Genomic DNA, 16,639 nt, shown 5'->3' with positions numbered 1-16,639 from the left:
GCTGTGTTGCTAAACGTCCATTTTAGGGGCTCCATCTGAGCAGGAAGTACTACTGTTTACCTTTTTCGGCCAAAAGAGTTTCCACCATTGGTAGCTTTTGCAGTTTCCAAAAGATGCTTTCAAAATAGGAATTCTTTAACAACACCAGCACACAGTGAACGAAAGCCAGGAGTTGGCTTCACAGCAAGGTAGTCATTCATCTCATTACAGACGAAAAGGAAATAATGTTGCCACCAAGTTCAGTTGCAGTGGCCCCTCTTAAGATACTGGAAAACATGTAGGCGGTTCTGGACTGGATGGCACTCCTCAACAGAAGGACTCCTTCACTTTCTCCCTCTGTACTAATCTGAAAACCAGCTCAATCAGAGAAGGTGGCTTCTTCAGGGTCTCTCCAGCAGTGAATGTGTCTTCTTCCCCTTTTGCAATGTGATAAGCAGCCTTATGGGTGCTTCAAAAAACGCTGTTTGGAGGCAAACTCTGTTTCATTAAGCAGCCTACTTGTAAGTAAGATCCTGTTTATCTGAAATATCTGTTGCTTGGAACATTGTGAGGCACTTCTTGAAGTTTATTGTCGTAAGCATCTATTGGCATGTACCATGTGATAGAAGTACCATAGCTTTAATTAATCATGGAAATTATAAAAGTAAAATCAAAAGATTTGTGAGCTTCATCATACTTTTTCCCCCGACATTTTACTGATAGATAAAAATAATGGTAAAGGCAGGATATGTAGTCTTTAGCTCATATTATTGGAAAACTTCTGGATATCATCACATGGCAGGAGGATGACTGTTTATTATTTGACCGTACAGTGTATAACGTGGCATTAAGGATGATTTTATATTATTTGCCCACATACATTAGCGTCCTTTGCTACCTTACATTTATTTGGAGTGATATATGATGTTTTTAAGGTAATAGGAAAGAAATCAAAGAAAAAGTATTTACAAACTCACGGAACACATATAGGGCACCTCCTAGTGGTACAAAGTCTTAAAGTCATTTACTTTTAGATGGTTTAGGGAATAATAACATTTTGCTTGGATGAGATGGCATAATAGTATTTTTAAATATTTTACAAATTATCTTAGAAAAGAAGAGTAATATTATTTTTTGTAAGTCCAGAAGGTATAGAAGGGATAACGGATGAATATTGTAGAAAGGCCTGTTCCCACTCAAGGTAAGGCGTATTTTTTGAATATTTAGATCACCCCATCAATAAAATGGGCGACTTTATAAAACCTCCTCTACTTGGAAGTAGTAGTACTGTGTCTATTCCACCATTAGAACACCTAACCTGTATTGTGACTTCTTTTTAATGTCTGGTTCCTAATTTCTTTGCCTGTGAGGTCATTCACTTTAGGAAGGCAGCTAGCTGGAGTACTACTCAGAGTGTGGGCTCAGGAGTCAGGCCACATGGGCAAGTATGGCCTTGGGCAAGGGACCCAGTTCCTTTACGCTCCAGTTTCTTCATCTGTAAAGTGGAGGTCATCCTCACCTCCTCGTAGGGATGTGAGAAGAATCAAATGAAGTAATCCAACTCTGAAGTGCCTGACAGGTACTCAGCTGTTAGATGCTAACACCCTGCGGTCCATCTGCCACATTGGTCAGCACCTGGACTGAAAGACACACGTGAGCACTGGAAAGAAGCTCATAGCCATCTTTCCGTGACGTTGGAGAAAGATTTTCTTTGTTGGAGAAGATAGATGGATAACATAATTTCTAAGGACTACAGCACTCTGGAGATAGGAATCTCAGAACAGGAATCTAGAGCAGGTGCCGTGTGTGTAGGGAACACAAAAGCCCCGTACTTACAGAGGACTTGACTTTCTTCTGGGTTTTTATAGTGCCTTACTCCATGGAAGGTATAGTACTCTGCTTTAGAATATTCTCTAGCTTCATTTCACTGCTTTTGAATAGATTAACTTTTTTCATTTGTATACTTTAGGTTAATTTGTTAGGTTCTAAAAGCTGTCATTTTCTTTTTTGGTTCACTTCTGCCTTTCTAAACTCTCAATCTATAATTGTTTTATTTACAACGAGATAAGACACAGACCTTTTATGAACTTTTTACTGTATCCCAGAATGTGTTCAGCATGTTTACGGTGTTGGTTTTATTAAAATCCAGAACATCCGATTTCTAGTACCGAAGAAGAATCTCTCTTATTTAAAGAAAAAATTCATTTATGGTTAAGCGTGTGGTCCCTGGAATCACACTGCTTTCATCTGAATCAGCTCTGCCACTTTTTACCCAAGTCTTCTGGCCGCTTCCTTAAGTATTCTGAATCTGCTTCCTGATCTGCAGAATGGAATTACTGCGAGTACCAACTTCACTGGCTGTTCTGAGGAGTGAGTGAATCACTGTGTGGAGTATACTTAGCACGGAGACTGCATCGCCAAGTCCTTGAGGAATGTCGTTTCTCTCCCTCCTCAGGAGCACCACCGCCGTTCTTTGTCTGTTGTACATCTTGGGTCGGCACTCATTTACTTCCTGAAGTACTAAACCAAATAACAGCCAAGATACAAGAGCCCTTCCCTTAAAGCTCTCTTGGTCTAGTGGCTGGATTAGAATAGGATTTTGTGCTAAATACTGTCGAGGTGTGGGCAGGGTCTACGGAAGCACCAGTCTGGGGCAGAACTCAGACCAACTCCAGAATGGTCTGATGAATGCACTTAACTTCCAAAGTGGGACTGGGCTCAACCATCCCAGGAGGTGTTTGCATTTTGAGAAGAGAAGAGCCTTTATACCTCGTAGGGATGGATTGGGGGCCTACCCCTTCCCTCTCAGGGTTTTTGCCTGCCTTCCCCTTCCTCCTTCGTCCCACCTCTTCGTGCCCTCTTCCCACTTCCCTAGGGAAATAAATGCGGATACCTGCTCTGGGCACAGTATCCATGTGGCCCCAATGCCTCACCTAGGGTAGTGGCACTCCACACAGGATTTGCCCAACTGAGCCCTCACTTAGGGAGAATGTGACGAGGTTGACCCACTAACCTGTGAATTACTGCCCAGAGATGTAAAGGGGCTTCTGTTGGTACTGCTTGCAATTTAGGGCCTTTTAATGTTTTTCACATCTGAAGATCTCTTTTGTTTATATAATGCCAGCTTATGTTGCTTTAGACTTTTTTAATAAGTATAGAGGAGTACTTGAGGTACTTAATTTATATGTGTGTATGAGATTTTTTGTTTTTTGAGATTCTTAAGAACTATTTTCATTTGTTTACAACAGCAGCAAAACCTAGTAGTTAATTGACCATAATAAGAGCTAGTTTCCTACAGCTAAAAATACTGAGGAGAGAATAACAGTAAAAGAGTGAAAGCATAACTTTGTCATCAGTGATTAGATATGTATATTGAGGCCTAGACCTAGAAATACGTCTGACATAAAATTGAAGAAATATATCAAAGAACTATTGGAAACAGCACTAAGGATACGTTTTCATTCAAAGAGTGTTCCTTTGTGCATTGTAACTTTCAACTTGCACTAAATTACCACTCTGCCTGTGTAGCCTTTTAACTCTTTTTCTCTTTTCTTTTCATTTTCAGCTTATGGAAAAGTGTTTCTAGTTCGTAAAATAAGTGGTCATGATGCTGGAAAGCTGTATGCCATGAAAGTTTTGAAAAAGGCAACAATAGTTCAAAAGGCCAAAACCACCGAGCACACAAGGACAGAACGACAGGTCCTAGAGCACATCAGGCAGTCGCCGTTTTTGGTGACATTGCACTATGCTTTCCAGACAGAAACCAAACTTCATCTCATTTTAGGTAAGTGTCAGTTGTCATCAGACTTTTGACATTTTACTTGGGTCTTGTGCCATAATGCACTCAAAAGGAAGCATACTTCAGACTTAGAAGAAATGAAATCTTTTGACTTTCATTCCTCTCTCAGTGGTGGCATTTCCTTGAACATCATGAATTGCTCTGGATTTGGGACCTCCCGTCCTGAAGGAATTTGTATACTTCTCTTCCACACTCCTTTATTAATCTTAAAACACTTGAGTCATTTGGGTGACTGCTTCCCTGGGTGGTGTCTTCCATTCAGATGTGCTGAGCTGAGTGGGAAAGTGGGCCACAATTCTTAGGAACGTACAAGTTTGGGCCAACAAGGGATATTTATGGAAATCAGTAATTAGGAAAAAGAAAAAAGAAAAGATTTCTATTCTTAGAGATGCTTTGTTTTTCCGGTGATAAACCTGCTTTTCATGGAGATAGCCACTAATCATGTGGCCCCTTTGCTCACTCCCATTTCTCCCCACAGACACTTTCTGAATCCTTTCCTTTCCCAGAGTTGGACCATTGTATATGGACTTTGGAAATATCCTCTGTGCATATTGCCAGATTTCTTTGCAGAAAAGTTGTACCATTTTCTATTCCTACATGGCAGTACTTAGAGTATTATACTCTTCCATCATAGACTATTTCTTCTGTTATAGTTTTAGTCCCGTTCTTTTGAGAATTTGCACTTATGTATTATAATCCCCTGTTATTGATCTCTTCTGTGGATTAGATGAGGTAGAATTTCACACAGTGCTCTGTAAGCATTAGCTATTTCTTGAGTGCCTTCAGTGTGCCAGCACCACACTAGGTGTTACCCACAGTATCACTGACCCCTACAACACTGCCAGAGTCCTCTCATTAGAGATGTTGAAGGTTCTGGAAGCTGCATTTCCTGCAGTCACGTATCTTGTATAAGCTTGAGAATAAAGATTGGAACTCAGATCTGACTCATTTCAAAGTCTGCCCGACAGTGCTCCTGTTTTCTTTGATTACTAGTGGTATTTGGCAACTTTATTGAATGCTCTCATTTTGAAAATTATACTTTTATTAGTGATGCCTAAAATTGCATTCACTTTTTGAGTCATGAAGTTACACTTCAGGCCTATCTTGCAGTGCTTACCGTCAACTAACCATCCCAAATCTTTCATATACATAGGCCACAGTCTCTCCCGTCCTGTCAGAGTCTGCACCAATGTTATCACCTGCCTGTTGTTTCAGGCCTTCATTCTGCCCCCGTGTGTGTCTGTCAGCTGTTATTTACTGATTTTTAAATATAATTCCTTCTGTACTTTTACCCAGTAGGTTGTAGGGGACATAAGATCGTAGTAGCCAGAAGTAGTAAGAACCCAAACTCCTGGCCTCTGCATCACCACACCACAGCTTCTCTCTCTTCTCTCTTTTTTCTGTTTCCTGACCATAACTGGACTCAATCTTTTAAAAATTGTTTATTGTAATAGTGTAGTTTATAAATAATATTGGGTTGGCCAAAAGGTTCAGTGAATACGTTGTTCATTAAAGTTCTTGGTGAAAATAAAAAATGTGTCTTTCATTTTTACTTAAAAACTGAAGGAACCTTTTGGCCAGCCTGATATTTTTAACTTAAAAGTAGATGAATGAAATATGTTGGATCTGATTAAAAAACAAATAGTCCTTGATAATGTTGCTTTTTTTGTTGTTGGCTCTTCATTACTTTTGCTCTTTGTCAGTGACCCACAAATAAATAAATACAAACCAAGATAAGAAAACCCATCTCTTGTGCCAGCTCACGAGTAGAATGTAGACAGTGAACTCGTTCCATTGTATGGCAGTGCATTTAGAAAGCATGCCCTCTGCCTCCTCTCCATGTGGATATGTTTACTGTCATTCTCTTTGTGCATGTCTGTAGTTGTTATGTGACTTTTTTTTTTTTTTTGGCCATACCGCGTGGCATGTGGAATCTTAGTTCCCCAACCAGGGATTGAACCTGTGCTCTCTGCGGTGGAAGCGTGGAGTCTTAACCACCACTGACGGCCAGGGAAGTCCCTATTTGACTTTAAAGACAAAACTTTTGAGAAATCTTGAACAGGACATTATTATAAACTGTTTTTATCGTTCCATTATTTGTTTGCAGTGCTTAGAACTCACGCTAGGTCAGTTCTCCAAGTACTGTCTCAGTCTGCTAGGGCCGCCATAACAAAATATCACAGACTGGGTGGCTTAAACAACAGAAATTTCTTTTTTCTCAGTTCTGGCACCTGGAAGTCTAAACTCAAGTGCCAGCAGGGTTGGTTTCCTCTGAGGGCCATAAGGAAAAGGTCTGTCCCAGGGCTCTCTCCTCTGCTTGCAGAGGGCCCCCCACTTGCTGCCTTTTCACATGGTCCTCCCTCTGTACATTCACACCCCTGGTGTCCCTTTTTGTGTTCAAATTTTCTCTTCTTGTAAGGACAGGAATCAGATTGGATTAGAGCCTACCCTAATGGCCTCATTTTAATAACTTAATTATCTCTTCAAAGGCCTTGATTACAAATACAGTCACGTTCTGAGGTGTTGGGGGTTAAGATTTCAATATATGAATTTGGGGGAGACAGTTTCAGCCCATAACTGTCTTTAAAGGCTTATTGATTAACTTACTTTATCTAGTTTTGGGGTACTGTTAGAGGTTAATAGCAAGAATTTACAAGTCAAGCTTTTCAGGGATCCAGCTGACCTTCTGCTCTGATGAATAAGTAAACACAATAGACCTTTTTAAAAACATATTTTTAACAACTGCCTTATTACTACAAAAGCATATATATGCATATAGAAGCTATAGGAAAACAAAAATAAGAAGAGAAAATATATATTTTCACTACCCAGAGTTTACCTCATTATACATATATTTCTCTGTTATTACCTAGTATATCCTTCTAGATCTTTTTGTGTGTGTGTCTGCATGCATGTATGTTTCATCAAAGTGAAATTGTCCTGTACATAGGATTTGTAACCAGCTTTTTTTTCTTGAATTTTATTTCATTTATTTTTTTATACAGCAGGTCCTTATTAGTCATCAATTTTATACACATCAGTGTATACATGTCAATCCCAATCGCCCAATTCATCACACCACCACCCGCACCCCCCGCCACTTTCCCCCCTTGGTGTCCATACGTTTGTTCTCTACATCTGTGTCTCTATTTTTGCCCTGCAAACCGGTTCATCTGTGCCATTTTTCTAGGTTCCACATATATGTGTTAATATACGATATTTGTTTTTCTATTTCTGACTTACTTCACTCTGTATGACAGTCTCTAGATTCATCCACGTCTCTAAAATGACCCAATATCGTTCCTTTTTATGGCTGAGTAATACTCCATTGTATATATGTACCACATCTTCTTTATCCATTTGTCTGTCGATGCACATTTAGGTTGCTTCCGTGACCTGGCTATTGTAAATAGTGCAGCAATGAACATTGGGGTGCATGTGTCTTTCTGAATTATGGTTTTCTCTGGGTATATGCCCAGTAGTGGGATTGCTGGGTAGTATGGTAATTCTATTTTTTAGTTTTTGAAGGAACCTTCATACTTTTCTCCATAGTGGCTGTTATCAATTTACATTCCCACCAACAGTGCAAGAGTTTTCCCTTTTCTCCACACCCTCTCCAGCATTTGTTGTTTGTAGATTTTGTGATGATGGCCATTCTGACCGATGTGAGGTGATACCTTATTGTAGTTTTGATTTGCATTTCTCTAATAATTAGTGATGTTGAGCAGCTTTTCATGTGCTTCTTGGCCATCTGTATGTCCTCTTTGGAGACATGTCTATTTAGGTCTTCTGCCCATTTTTTGATTGGGTTGTTTGTTTTTTTAATATTGAGCTGCATGAGCTGTTTATATATTTTAGAGATTAATCCTTTGTCCGTTGATTCGTTTGCAAATATTTTCTCCCATTCTGAGAGTTGTCTTTTCGTCTTATTTGTAGTTTCCTTTGCTGTGCAAAAGCTTTTAAGTTTCATTAGATCCCATTTGTTTATTTTTATTTCCATTACTCTAGGAGGTGGATCAAAAAAGATCTTGCTGTGATTTATGTCAAAGAGTGTTCTTCCTATGTTTTCCTCTAAGAGTTTTATAGTGTCTGGTCTTACATTTAGGTCTCTAATCCATTTTGAGTTTATTTTTGTGTATGGTATTAGGGAGTGTTCTAATTTCATTCTTTTACATGTAGCTGTCCAGTTTTCCCAGCACCACTTATTGAAGAGACTGCCTTTTCTCCATTGTATATCCTTGCCTCCTTTGTCATAGATTAGTTGACCATAGGTGTGTGGGTTTATCTCTGGGCTTTCTATCCTGTTCCATTGATCTATATTTCTGTTTTTGTGCCAGTACCATGTTGTCTTGATTACTGTAGCTTTGTAGTGTGGTCTGAAGTCAGGGAGTCTGATTCTTCCAGTGCCGTTGTTTTCCCTCAAGACGGCTTTGGCTATTCGGGGTCTTTTGTGTCTCCATACAAATTTTAAGATTTTTTGTTCTAGTTCTGTAAAAAGTGCCATTGGTAATTTGATAGGGATTGCACTGAATCTGTAGATTGCTTTGGGTAGTATAGTCATTTTCACAACGTTGATTCTTCCAATCCAAGAACATGGTATATCTCTCCATCTGTTTGTATCGTCTTTAATTTCTTTCAACAGTGTCTTATAGTTTTCTGCCTACAGGTCTTTTGTCTCTCTAGGTAGGTTTATTCCTAGGTATTTTATTCTTTTTTGTTGCAGTGGTAAATGGGAGTGTTTCCTTAATTTCTCTTTCAGATTTTTCATCATTAGTGTATAGGAATGCAAGATATTTCTGTGCATTAATTTTGTATCCTGCAACTTTACCAAATTCATTGACTAGCTCTAGTAGTTTTCTGGTGGCATCTTTAGGATTCTCTATGTATAGTATCATGTCATCCGCAAACAGTGACAGTTTTACTTCTTCTTTTCCAATTTGCATTCCTTTCATTTCTTTTTCTTCTTTGATTGCCATAGCTAAGACTTCCAAAACTATGTTGAATAATAGTGGCAAGAGTGAACATCCTTGTCTTGTTCCCAATCTTAGAGGAAATGCTTTCAGTTTTTCACCATTGAGAATGATGTTTGCTGTACGTTTGTCATATATGACCTTTATTATGTTGAGGTAGGTTCCCTCTATGCCCACTTTCTGGCGAGTTTTTATCATAAATGGGTGTTGAATTTTGTCAAAAGCTTTTTCTGCATCTTTTTCTGCATCTAAAACCAGATGATCATATGGTTTTTATTTTTCAGTTTGTTAATATGGTGTATCACATTGATTGATTTGCGTATATTGAAGAATCCTTGCATCCCTGGGATAGATCCCACTTGATCATAGTGTATCATCCTTTTAATGTGTTGTTGGCTTCTGTTTGCTAGTATTTTGTTGAGGATTTTTGCATCTATATTCATCAATGATATTGGTCTGTAATTTTCTTTTTTTGTAGTATCTTTGTCTGGTTTTGGTATCAGGGTCATGGTGACCTCATAGAATGAGTATGGGAGTGTTCCTACCTCTGCAATTTTTTGGAAGAGTTTGAAAAGGATGGGTGTTAGCTCTTCTCTGAATGTTTGATAGAATTCACCTGTGAAGCCATCTGGTCCTGGACTTTTGTTTGTTGGAAGATTTTAAATCACAGTTTCAATTTCATTACTTGTGATTGGTCTGTTCATATTTTCTATTTCTTCCTGGTTCAGTATTGGAAGGTTATACCTTTCTAAGAATTTGTCCGTTTCTTCCAGGTTGTCCATTTTATTGGCATAGAGTTGCTTGTAGTAGTCTTTTAGGATGCTTTGTATTTCTGCAGTGTCTGTTGTAACTTCTCCTTTTTCATTTCTAATTTTATTGATTTGAGTCTTCTCTCTCTTTTTCTTGATGAGTCTGGCTAATGGTTTATCAATTTTGTTTATCTTCTCAAAGAACCAGCTTTTAGGTTTATTGATCTTTGCTATTGTTTTCTTTGTTTCTATTTCATTTATTTCTGCTCTGATCTTTATGATTTCTTTCCTTCTGCTAACTTTGGGTTTTGTTTGCTCTTCTTTCTCTAGCTCCTTTAGGTGTAAGTTTAGAGCGTTTATTTGAGATTTTTCTTGTTTCTTGAGGTAGGCTTGTATAGCTGTAAACTTCCCTCTTAGAACTGCTTTTGCTGCATCCCATAGGTTTTGGAATGTCGTGTTTTCATTTTCATTTGTCTCTAGGTATTTTTTGGTTTCTTCTTTGATTTCTTCAGTGATCTCTTGGTTAGTTAGTAACGTATTGTTTAGCCTCCATGTGTTTGTGTTTTTTACGTTTTTTCCCCTGTAACTGATTTCTAATCTCATAGCATTGTGGTCAGAAAAGATGCTTGGTATGATTTCAATTTTCTTAAATTTACTGAGGCTTGATTTGTGACCCAAGATGTGACCTATCCTGGAGAATGTTCCGTGCGCACTTGAGAAGAAAGTGTAATCTGCTGTTTTTGGATGGAATGTCCTATAAATATTGATTAAATCTATCTGGTCTATTGTGTCATTTAAAGCTTGTGTTTCCTTGTTAATATTCTGTCTGGATGATCTGTCCATCGGTGTAAGTGAGGTGTTAAAGTCCCCCACTATTATTGTGTTACTGTCGCTTTCCTCTTTTATAGCTGTTGGCAGTTGCCTTATGTATTGAGGTGCTCCTGTGCTGGGTGCATATATATTTATAATTGTCATATCTTCTTCTTGGATTGATCCCTTGATCATTATGTAGTGTCCTTCTTTGTCTCTTGTAACGTTCTTTATTTTAAAGTCTATTTTATCTGATATGAGTACTACTACTCCAGCTTTCTTTTGATTTCCATTTGCATGGAATATCTTTTTCCATCCCCTCACTTTCAGTCTGAATGTGTTCCTAGGTCTGAAGTGGGTGTCTTGTAGACAGCATACATATGGGTCTTGTTTTTGTATCCATTCAGCAAGCCTGTGTCTTTTGGTTGGAGCATTTAATCCATTCACGTTTAAGGTAATTATCGATATGCATGCTCCTATTACCATTTTCTTAATTGTTTTGGGTTTGGTTTTGTAGGTCCTTTTCTTCCCTTGTGTTTCCCACTTAGAGAAGTTCCTTTAGCACTTGTAGAGCTGGTTTGGTGGTGCTGAGTTCTCTTAGCTTTTGCTTGTCTGTAAAGGTTTTGATTTCTCCATCGAATCTGAATGAGATCCTTGCCAGGTAGAGTAATCTTGGTTGTAGATTCTTCCCTTTCATCACTTTAAGTATATCATGCCACTCCCTTCTGGCTTGTAGAGTTTCTGCTGAGAAATCAGCTATTAACCTTATGGGAGTTCCCTTGTATGTTATTTGTCATTTGTCCTTTGCTACTTTCAATAATTTTTCTTTGTCTTTAATTTTTGCCAATTTGATTACTGTGTGTCTTGGCGTGTTTCTCCTTGGGTTTATCCTGTATGGGACTCTCTACGCTTCCTGGATGTGGGTGGCTATTTCCTTTCCCATGTTAGGGAATTTTTCGACTACAATCTCTTCAAATATTTTCTTGGGTCCTTTCTCTCTCTCTTCTCCTTCTGGGACCCCTATAATGTGAATGTTGTTGCGTTTAATGTTGTCCCAGAGGTCTCTTAGGCTGTCTTCATTTCTTTTCATTCTTTTTTCTTTATTCTGTTCCGCAGCAGTGAATTCCACCATTCTGTCTTGCAGGTCACTTATCCGTTCTTCTGCCTCAGTTATTCTGCTGTTCATTCCTTCTAGTGTATTTTTCACTTCAGTTATTGTGTTGTTCATCTCTGTTTGCTTGTTCTTTAATTCTTCTAGATCTTTGTTAAACATTTCTTGCATCTTCTGAATCTTTGTCTCCATTCTTTTTCCGAGGTCCTGGATTATCTTCGCTATCATTATTCTGAATTCTTTTTCTGGAAGGTTGCCTATCTCCACTTCATCTAGTTATTTTTCTGGGGTTTTATCTTGTTCCTTCAAGTGGTACATAGCCCTCAGCCTTTTCATCTTGTCTGTCTTTCTGTGAATGTGGTTTTTGTTCCGCAGGCTGCAGGATTGTAGTTCTACTTGCTTCTCTGTAAACAGCTTTTTTTTTTGTTTTCTTTCAGTCAATGATGTCCACTTTTCCTGGTTAATAAATTTTCATTTCATTTAATATTCAGTGATACACATTTACTGCTGCATAATGAACCACTCTAAAATTTCGTTGCTTAAACAATGATTTATTTTTCTCATGATTCTCTGGGTTGGCTGGGCAGATCTCTCATGGTTTTATGGGTTGGCTGGCTTGCTCATGTGGCTGTAAGCTGGAGAGCTGGCTGGGCTTGAGGGCTAATGTGGTTTCATTCTTGTGTCTGAAAGTTGGTGCTGCTGTTGGTTGGGGCACCTCTTTTCTTCTTCACGTGGCCTCTCATCCTCCCAGTGCAGTAGTAGATCAGCTTCTCACATCATGGCAGTCTCAGGGCAGCTCATGAAGACAGCCAGGAAGGCAAACATAGAGGCCGCAAGGCCTTATGAGGCCAGGCTCTGGAACTTACATAGCTTCACTTCTTTCTTTCTTTCTTTCTTTTTTTTTGAGGCATGAATATGACAAATTTTTTATTTCAAAGTCTCAAATTTTGACCAGCATAGCACCACTGACACAGGTGCCCTGATAGAACTTTATGATTTGGTCACCAGAAATGATTATGCCAAGGTATAATTAAGGCTAACCGATCAAAATCCAGGTACGCAATACCAGTTAAAATTCAGGTAGAAACTACCAATTGTAGGAACCCTGGGACTGGTTTTCCAGGGAACCACTGAATTGTTTTTTAAGTCCACAGCATGTATGAGGACACTGGCCCACAGGCTTGCTTCTCACATGTAGAAACTGATTGACTAAGAGGTAGATGAGAGATTCCAGATTCCACTTAGCAGTGGAGAGGCAGGACTCCAGCTTCTGTGTCAGGGGCCCTAAAGCAAGTCCACCTGAACTGGAGCTCAGGTAAGGGGGCAACTTCCTGGAACCTCCTCCTCAAGGTGGAAGGGGAGGAGGGCTGCCACTGCTCTCCTGGTACCACCGATTCCTCTTCCCCAGCCAGGCAGGGCCTCTCTCGTTCTCCACACTGACCCACCTGCCTCCCAAGGTTAATCTCACAAGTCACTTGTCCCCACAGAGGGGTGGATGTGGAGCCTCCTCACATCAAGTCAGAACATGACTGCTGGGCTTCCCTGGTGGCGCAGTGGTTGAGAGTCCGCCTGCTGATGCAGGGGACACAGGTTCGTGCCTCGGTCCGGGAAGATCCCACATGCCACGGAGCGGCTGGGCCCATGAGCCATGACCGCTGAGCCTGCGTGTCCGGAGCCTGTGCTCCACAATGGGAGAGGCTGCAACAGTGAGAGGCCCGCATACCACAAAAAATAAAAATAAAAAAATAACATGACTGCTAAAAATTCGCCACACACAGCTGAACTTCACAGTTGAGCCCATAGCCTCCAACCATCTCCCCCACATCTGCTGAAAGGAGAGGAATTGGAGGTTTCCCTTTTGGTTTTCCTCCCTGGAAATCAGTTCATAGGAGATGCTAAGCAATGAACATTATGAGTTTATCCACAGACAGATGTGTAACTGCACACACTAGATTAAGAGGAGAAAACACACACTGATTACCTTTCTAAACACAAGAACTGAAGGATTTGTCTCAATTATGCACAATGGCTTGTGTCTCTAAAAAAGCCGTATGAAAACTGAACTCATGTTCATGCATGAATTAAACCGACTTCATGAGCTCTATAGAGACACATTAACCTGTGCTGTTCCCCTGCAAGCTCGCGAGCCAGGGCTCAGCCTAACAGGTCCTGCCAAAAGCCCCTATGAGCCTTACTTCTAACACGAGACCAACCCAGATTTAGTGAGTAGGGAAATAGACTTCACTTCTTTTCACGTTTTTTTTTTAAGATTTTTCTTTTAATGAATTTATTTATTTTTGGCTGCGTTGGGCCTTTGTTGCTGCACACGGGCTTTCTCTAGTTGCAGTGAGCAGGGGCCCCTCTTCATTGCAGTGCACAGGCTTCTCATTGCGGTGGCTTCTCTTGTTGTGGAGCATGGGCTCTAGGCACGCGGGCTTCAGTAGTTGTGGTGCACAGCCTCAGTAGCTGTGGTGCGCAGGCTTCAGTAGTTATGGCGCATGGGCTCTAGGTGTGCGGGCTTCAGTAGTTGTGGCGCACAGACTCAGTAGTCGTGCCTTGCGGGCTCTAGAGCGCAGGCTCAGTAGTTGTGGTGCACGGGCTTAGTTGCTCCGCGGCATGTGGGATCTTCCCAGACCAGGGCTCGAACCTGTGTCCCCTGCATTGGCCGGCGAATTCTTAACCACTGCGCCACCAGGGAAGCCCCTAAGATTTTCTTAATTGAAATATAATGGACATACAGCATTATATTAGTTTCAGGTAAACAACGTAATGAATTGATACCTGTATATATTGCAGAATGATCCCCACAGTAAGTCTCTTAACATCCATCACACACAGTTACAGAACTTTTTTGGTTGTGATGAGAACTTTGAAGATTTACTCTCTTAGGGCCTCTCACATATGCAATCCAGTAGTATTAACTGTAGTCGCCATGCTGTACATTACATCCCCATAACTTATTTATTTTAGAGATAGAAGTTTATACCTTTTGGCTCCCTGCACCCATTTTGCCTATCCCCCCCAATCCCTCACCTCTGTCAGCCACCAGTCTACTCTCTAGCTATGAGCTTTATTTGTTTGCTTCTTTGTTTTAGATTCCACATAAAGTGAGATCATATGGTATTTGTCTTTCTCTGTCTGACTTATCTCACTTAGCATAATGCCCTCAAGGTTCATCCATAGTGTCATAAATGGCAAGATTTCATTCTTCTTTATGGCTGAATGATATTCCATTTTACATATATATAGAAATACACACGTGCACACACACAGCATTTTCTTTATTCAGTCATTCACTCATTAATGGATACTTAGGTTGTTTCCATATTTTGCCTATTATAAATAATGCTGCAGTGAACATGGGGATGCATATATTTTTTCAAGTTAGTATTTTTGTTTTCTTCAGATAAATACCCAGGAGTGGAATTTCTGGATTATATGGTTGCTGTATTTTTAATTTTTTGAGGAAGCTCCATACTGTTTTCCATAGGGGCTGCACCAGTTTACATTCCCACCAACAGTGCCAAGGGTTCTCTTTTCTCCACATCCTCCATAGACTTCACTTCTTTTTTTTTTTTTTTTTTTTTTGCGGTACGCGGGCCTCTCACTGCTGTGGCCTCTCCTGTTGCGGAGTACAGGCTCCGGACGTGCAGGCTCAGTGGCCATGGCTCACGGGCCCAGCCGCTCCGCGGCATGTGGGATCTTCCCAGACCGGGGCACAAACCCATGTCCCTTGCGTTGGCAGGCGGACTCTCAACCACTGCGCCACCAGGGAAGCCCGACTTCACTTCTTAATGAGGCGACTGCAAAGAATTTGTGGCCATCTACCGCACAAGTTCATGTTGACATTTCACTCATTGTCCCATAATATCCTTTACAGCTGATTTGTCCAAACCAGGAACACTCACTTGGTTGTTATGTCCTTGAAGTCTCTTAATCTGGAACATTCCCTTTTTTATATCCTTGGTTTATTGGTCTGAAAAAATATCTTGTAGTATCTTTAGGTTATTCCTCTGCTAAATTCCAGTATTTGGGAAATTAGAGCTAAAGTCTTTACAGATTGACATTAAATATTTTAGGTAGAACACACCATAGGTGATGTTGCATATTTCATATTGTATCATATCAAGAGGAACCTATTAACTGGTTGTTAGTAATGCTAAGGCAATTACAGAGATGACAGTCTGATCCATTTATAATGGAGTTATGTTTTTTTCCTTAGAAGTGAAAATAATCTCTGTGATGTTTTGACACTTTATGGTTTTAACATTTAACACTTCATAATTCTTTTTTTTTAAAGCAACTGTTTCATCATGAGTTGCAAAATGGTGATTTTTCTAAATCTGTCATTTCTTCTATATTTATTAGTTGTCATTCTTCTGAAGAGTATGGTTTTCTCTCATCCACTGTAATGTTTTGGTTTCCCTGAGATGCAGTTTCTAATGGAAAGGCAAGACGCAGTCCCTTTAATTGTCAGTATTCAAAGTTAGAAGTTAAAGAGCAAACTCAAATGGTGCTGTATTTCAGGGTCCCTGATAATCAGTTGTCTTCAGTCATAACCAGAAGTAGCCTGCTCTAGGTATTGATACTATTCTGACCTTTCTTTTTTTCACTTAACAGTGTATCCTAGCATTTACTCTGTATCAGTTCATAAAGATCTTCCCCATTCTTTTTTATCCCTGCATAATATTACATTCTATTCCATAGCATACTTAACCAGTTCCCTAGGACTGGATCCTTGGGTTGTTTCCAGTCTTTTATTTTGATGATTCAGGGTACAACTTGTACATGTCATTTCCCACTTGCATAGGGAAAAACTGTAGGCTTGATTCCTGGAAGGAGATTGCTCGATGTATATTTTTGCCATCTGTAATTTTGCATATACTTTTTCATAGGGGTTGTACCATTTTACACTCCCACCAGCATTGTATTAGAGTATCTGTTTCTCCACAGAGCATATTCTCAAGCTTCTGAATATTTGCCTGTCTCATAGATGAGGTGGTGTCTCAGTGTAGAGTTAATCTGCATTTTTTAAGTGAGGTTGAACATCTTTTTCATATGTTTAAGGGGGTCATTTGTCTTTTTCTGAGAATTGTCTGTTTGTACCCTTTGCCCATTTTTTCTTCTCAATTTTCTAGGAGCTCTATGAGAGATTAAACATTTGTGATATACATAGTAAATATTTCTATTTTCCATTTGTCCTGACTTTATGATGTTTTTA

At 39.7% G+C, this 16,639-nt stretch overlaps 1 protein-coding gene across 8 annotated transcripts in view; it reads left to right on the top strand.

The window, feature by feature from the left end:
- Positions 1-16,639, top strand: part of RPS6KA5 (ribosomal protein S6 kinase A5) — a 181,627-nt gene that overhangs the window by 74,753 nt on the left and 90,235 nt on the right. For all 8 annotated transcript variants that reach the window (XM_029238474.1, XM_029238473.1, XM_029238476.1 and 5 more), the window contains one exon: positions 3,545-3,763. In XM_029238474.1, coding sequence (XP_029094307.1) covers positions 3,545-3,763 — 219 coding nt within the window. The remainder of the gene's footprint in view (positions 1-3,544; positions 3,764-16,639) is intronic.

The sequence above is a fragment of the Monodon monoceros genome, unplaced genomic scaffold, assembly GCF_005190385.1.
Source record: "Monodon monoceros isolate NGI ecotype Baffin Bay Population unplaced genomic scaffold, NGI_Narwhal_1 Super_Scaffold_21, whole genome shotgun sequence".
NCBI lineage: Eukaryota > Metazoa > Chordata > Mammalia > Artiodactyla > Monodontidae > Monodon > Monodon monoceros.
Note: the sequence above shows the minus strand (reverse complement) of the source record. Positions and strands in the feature narration are given on the sequence as shown.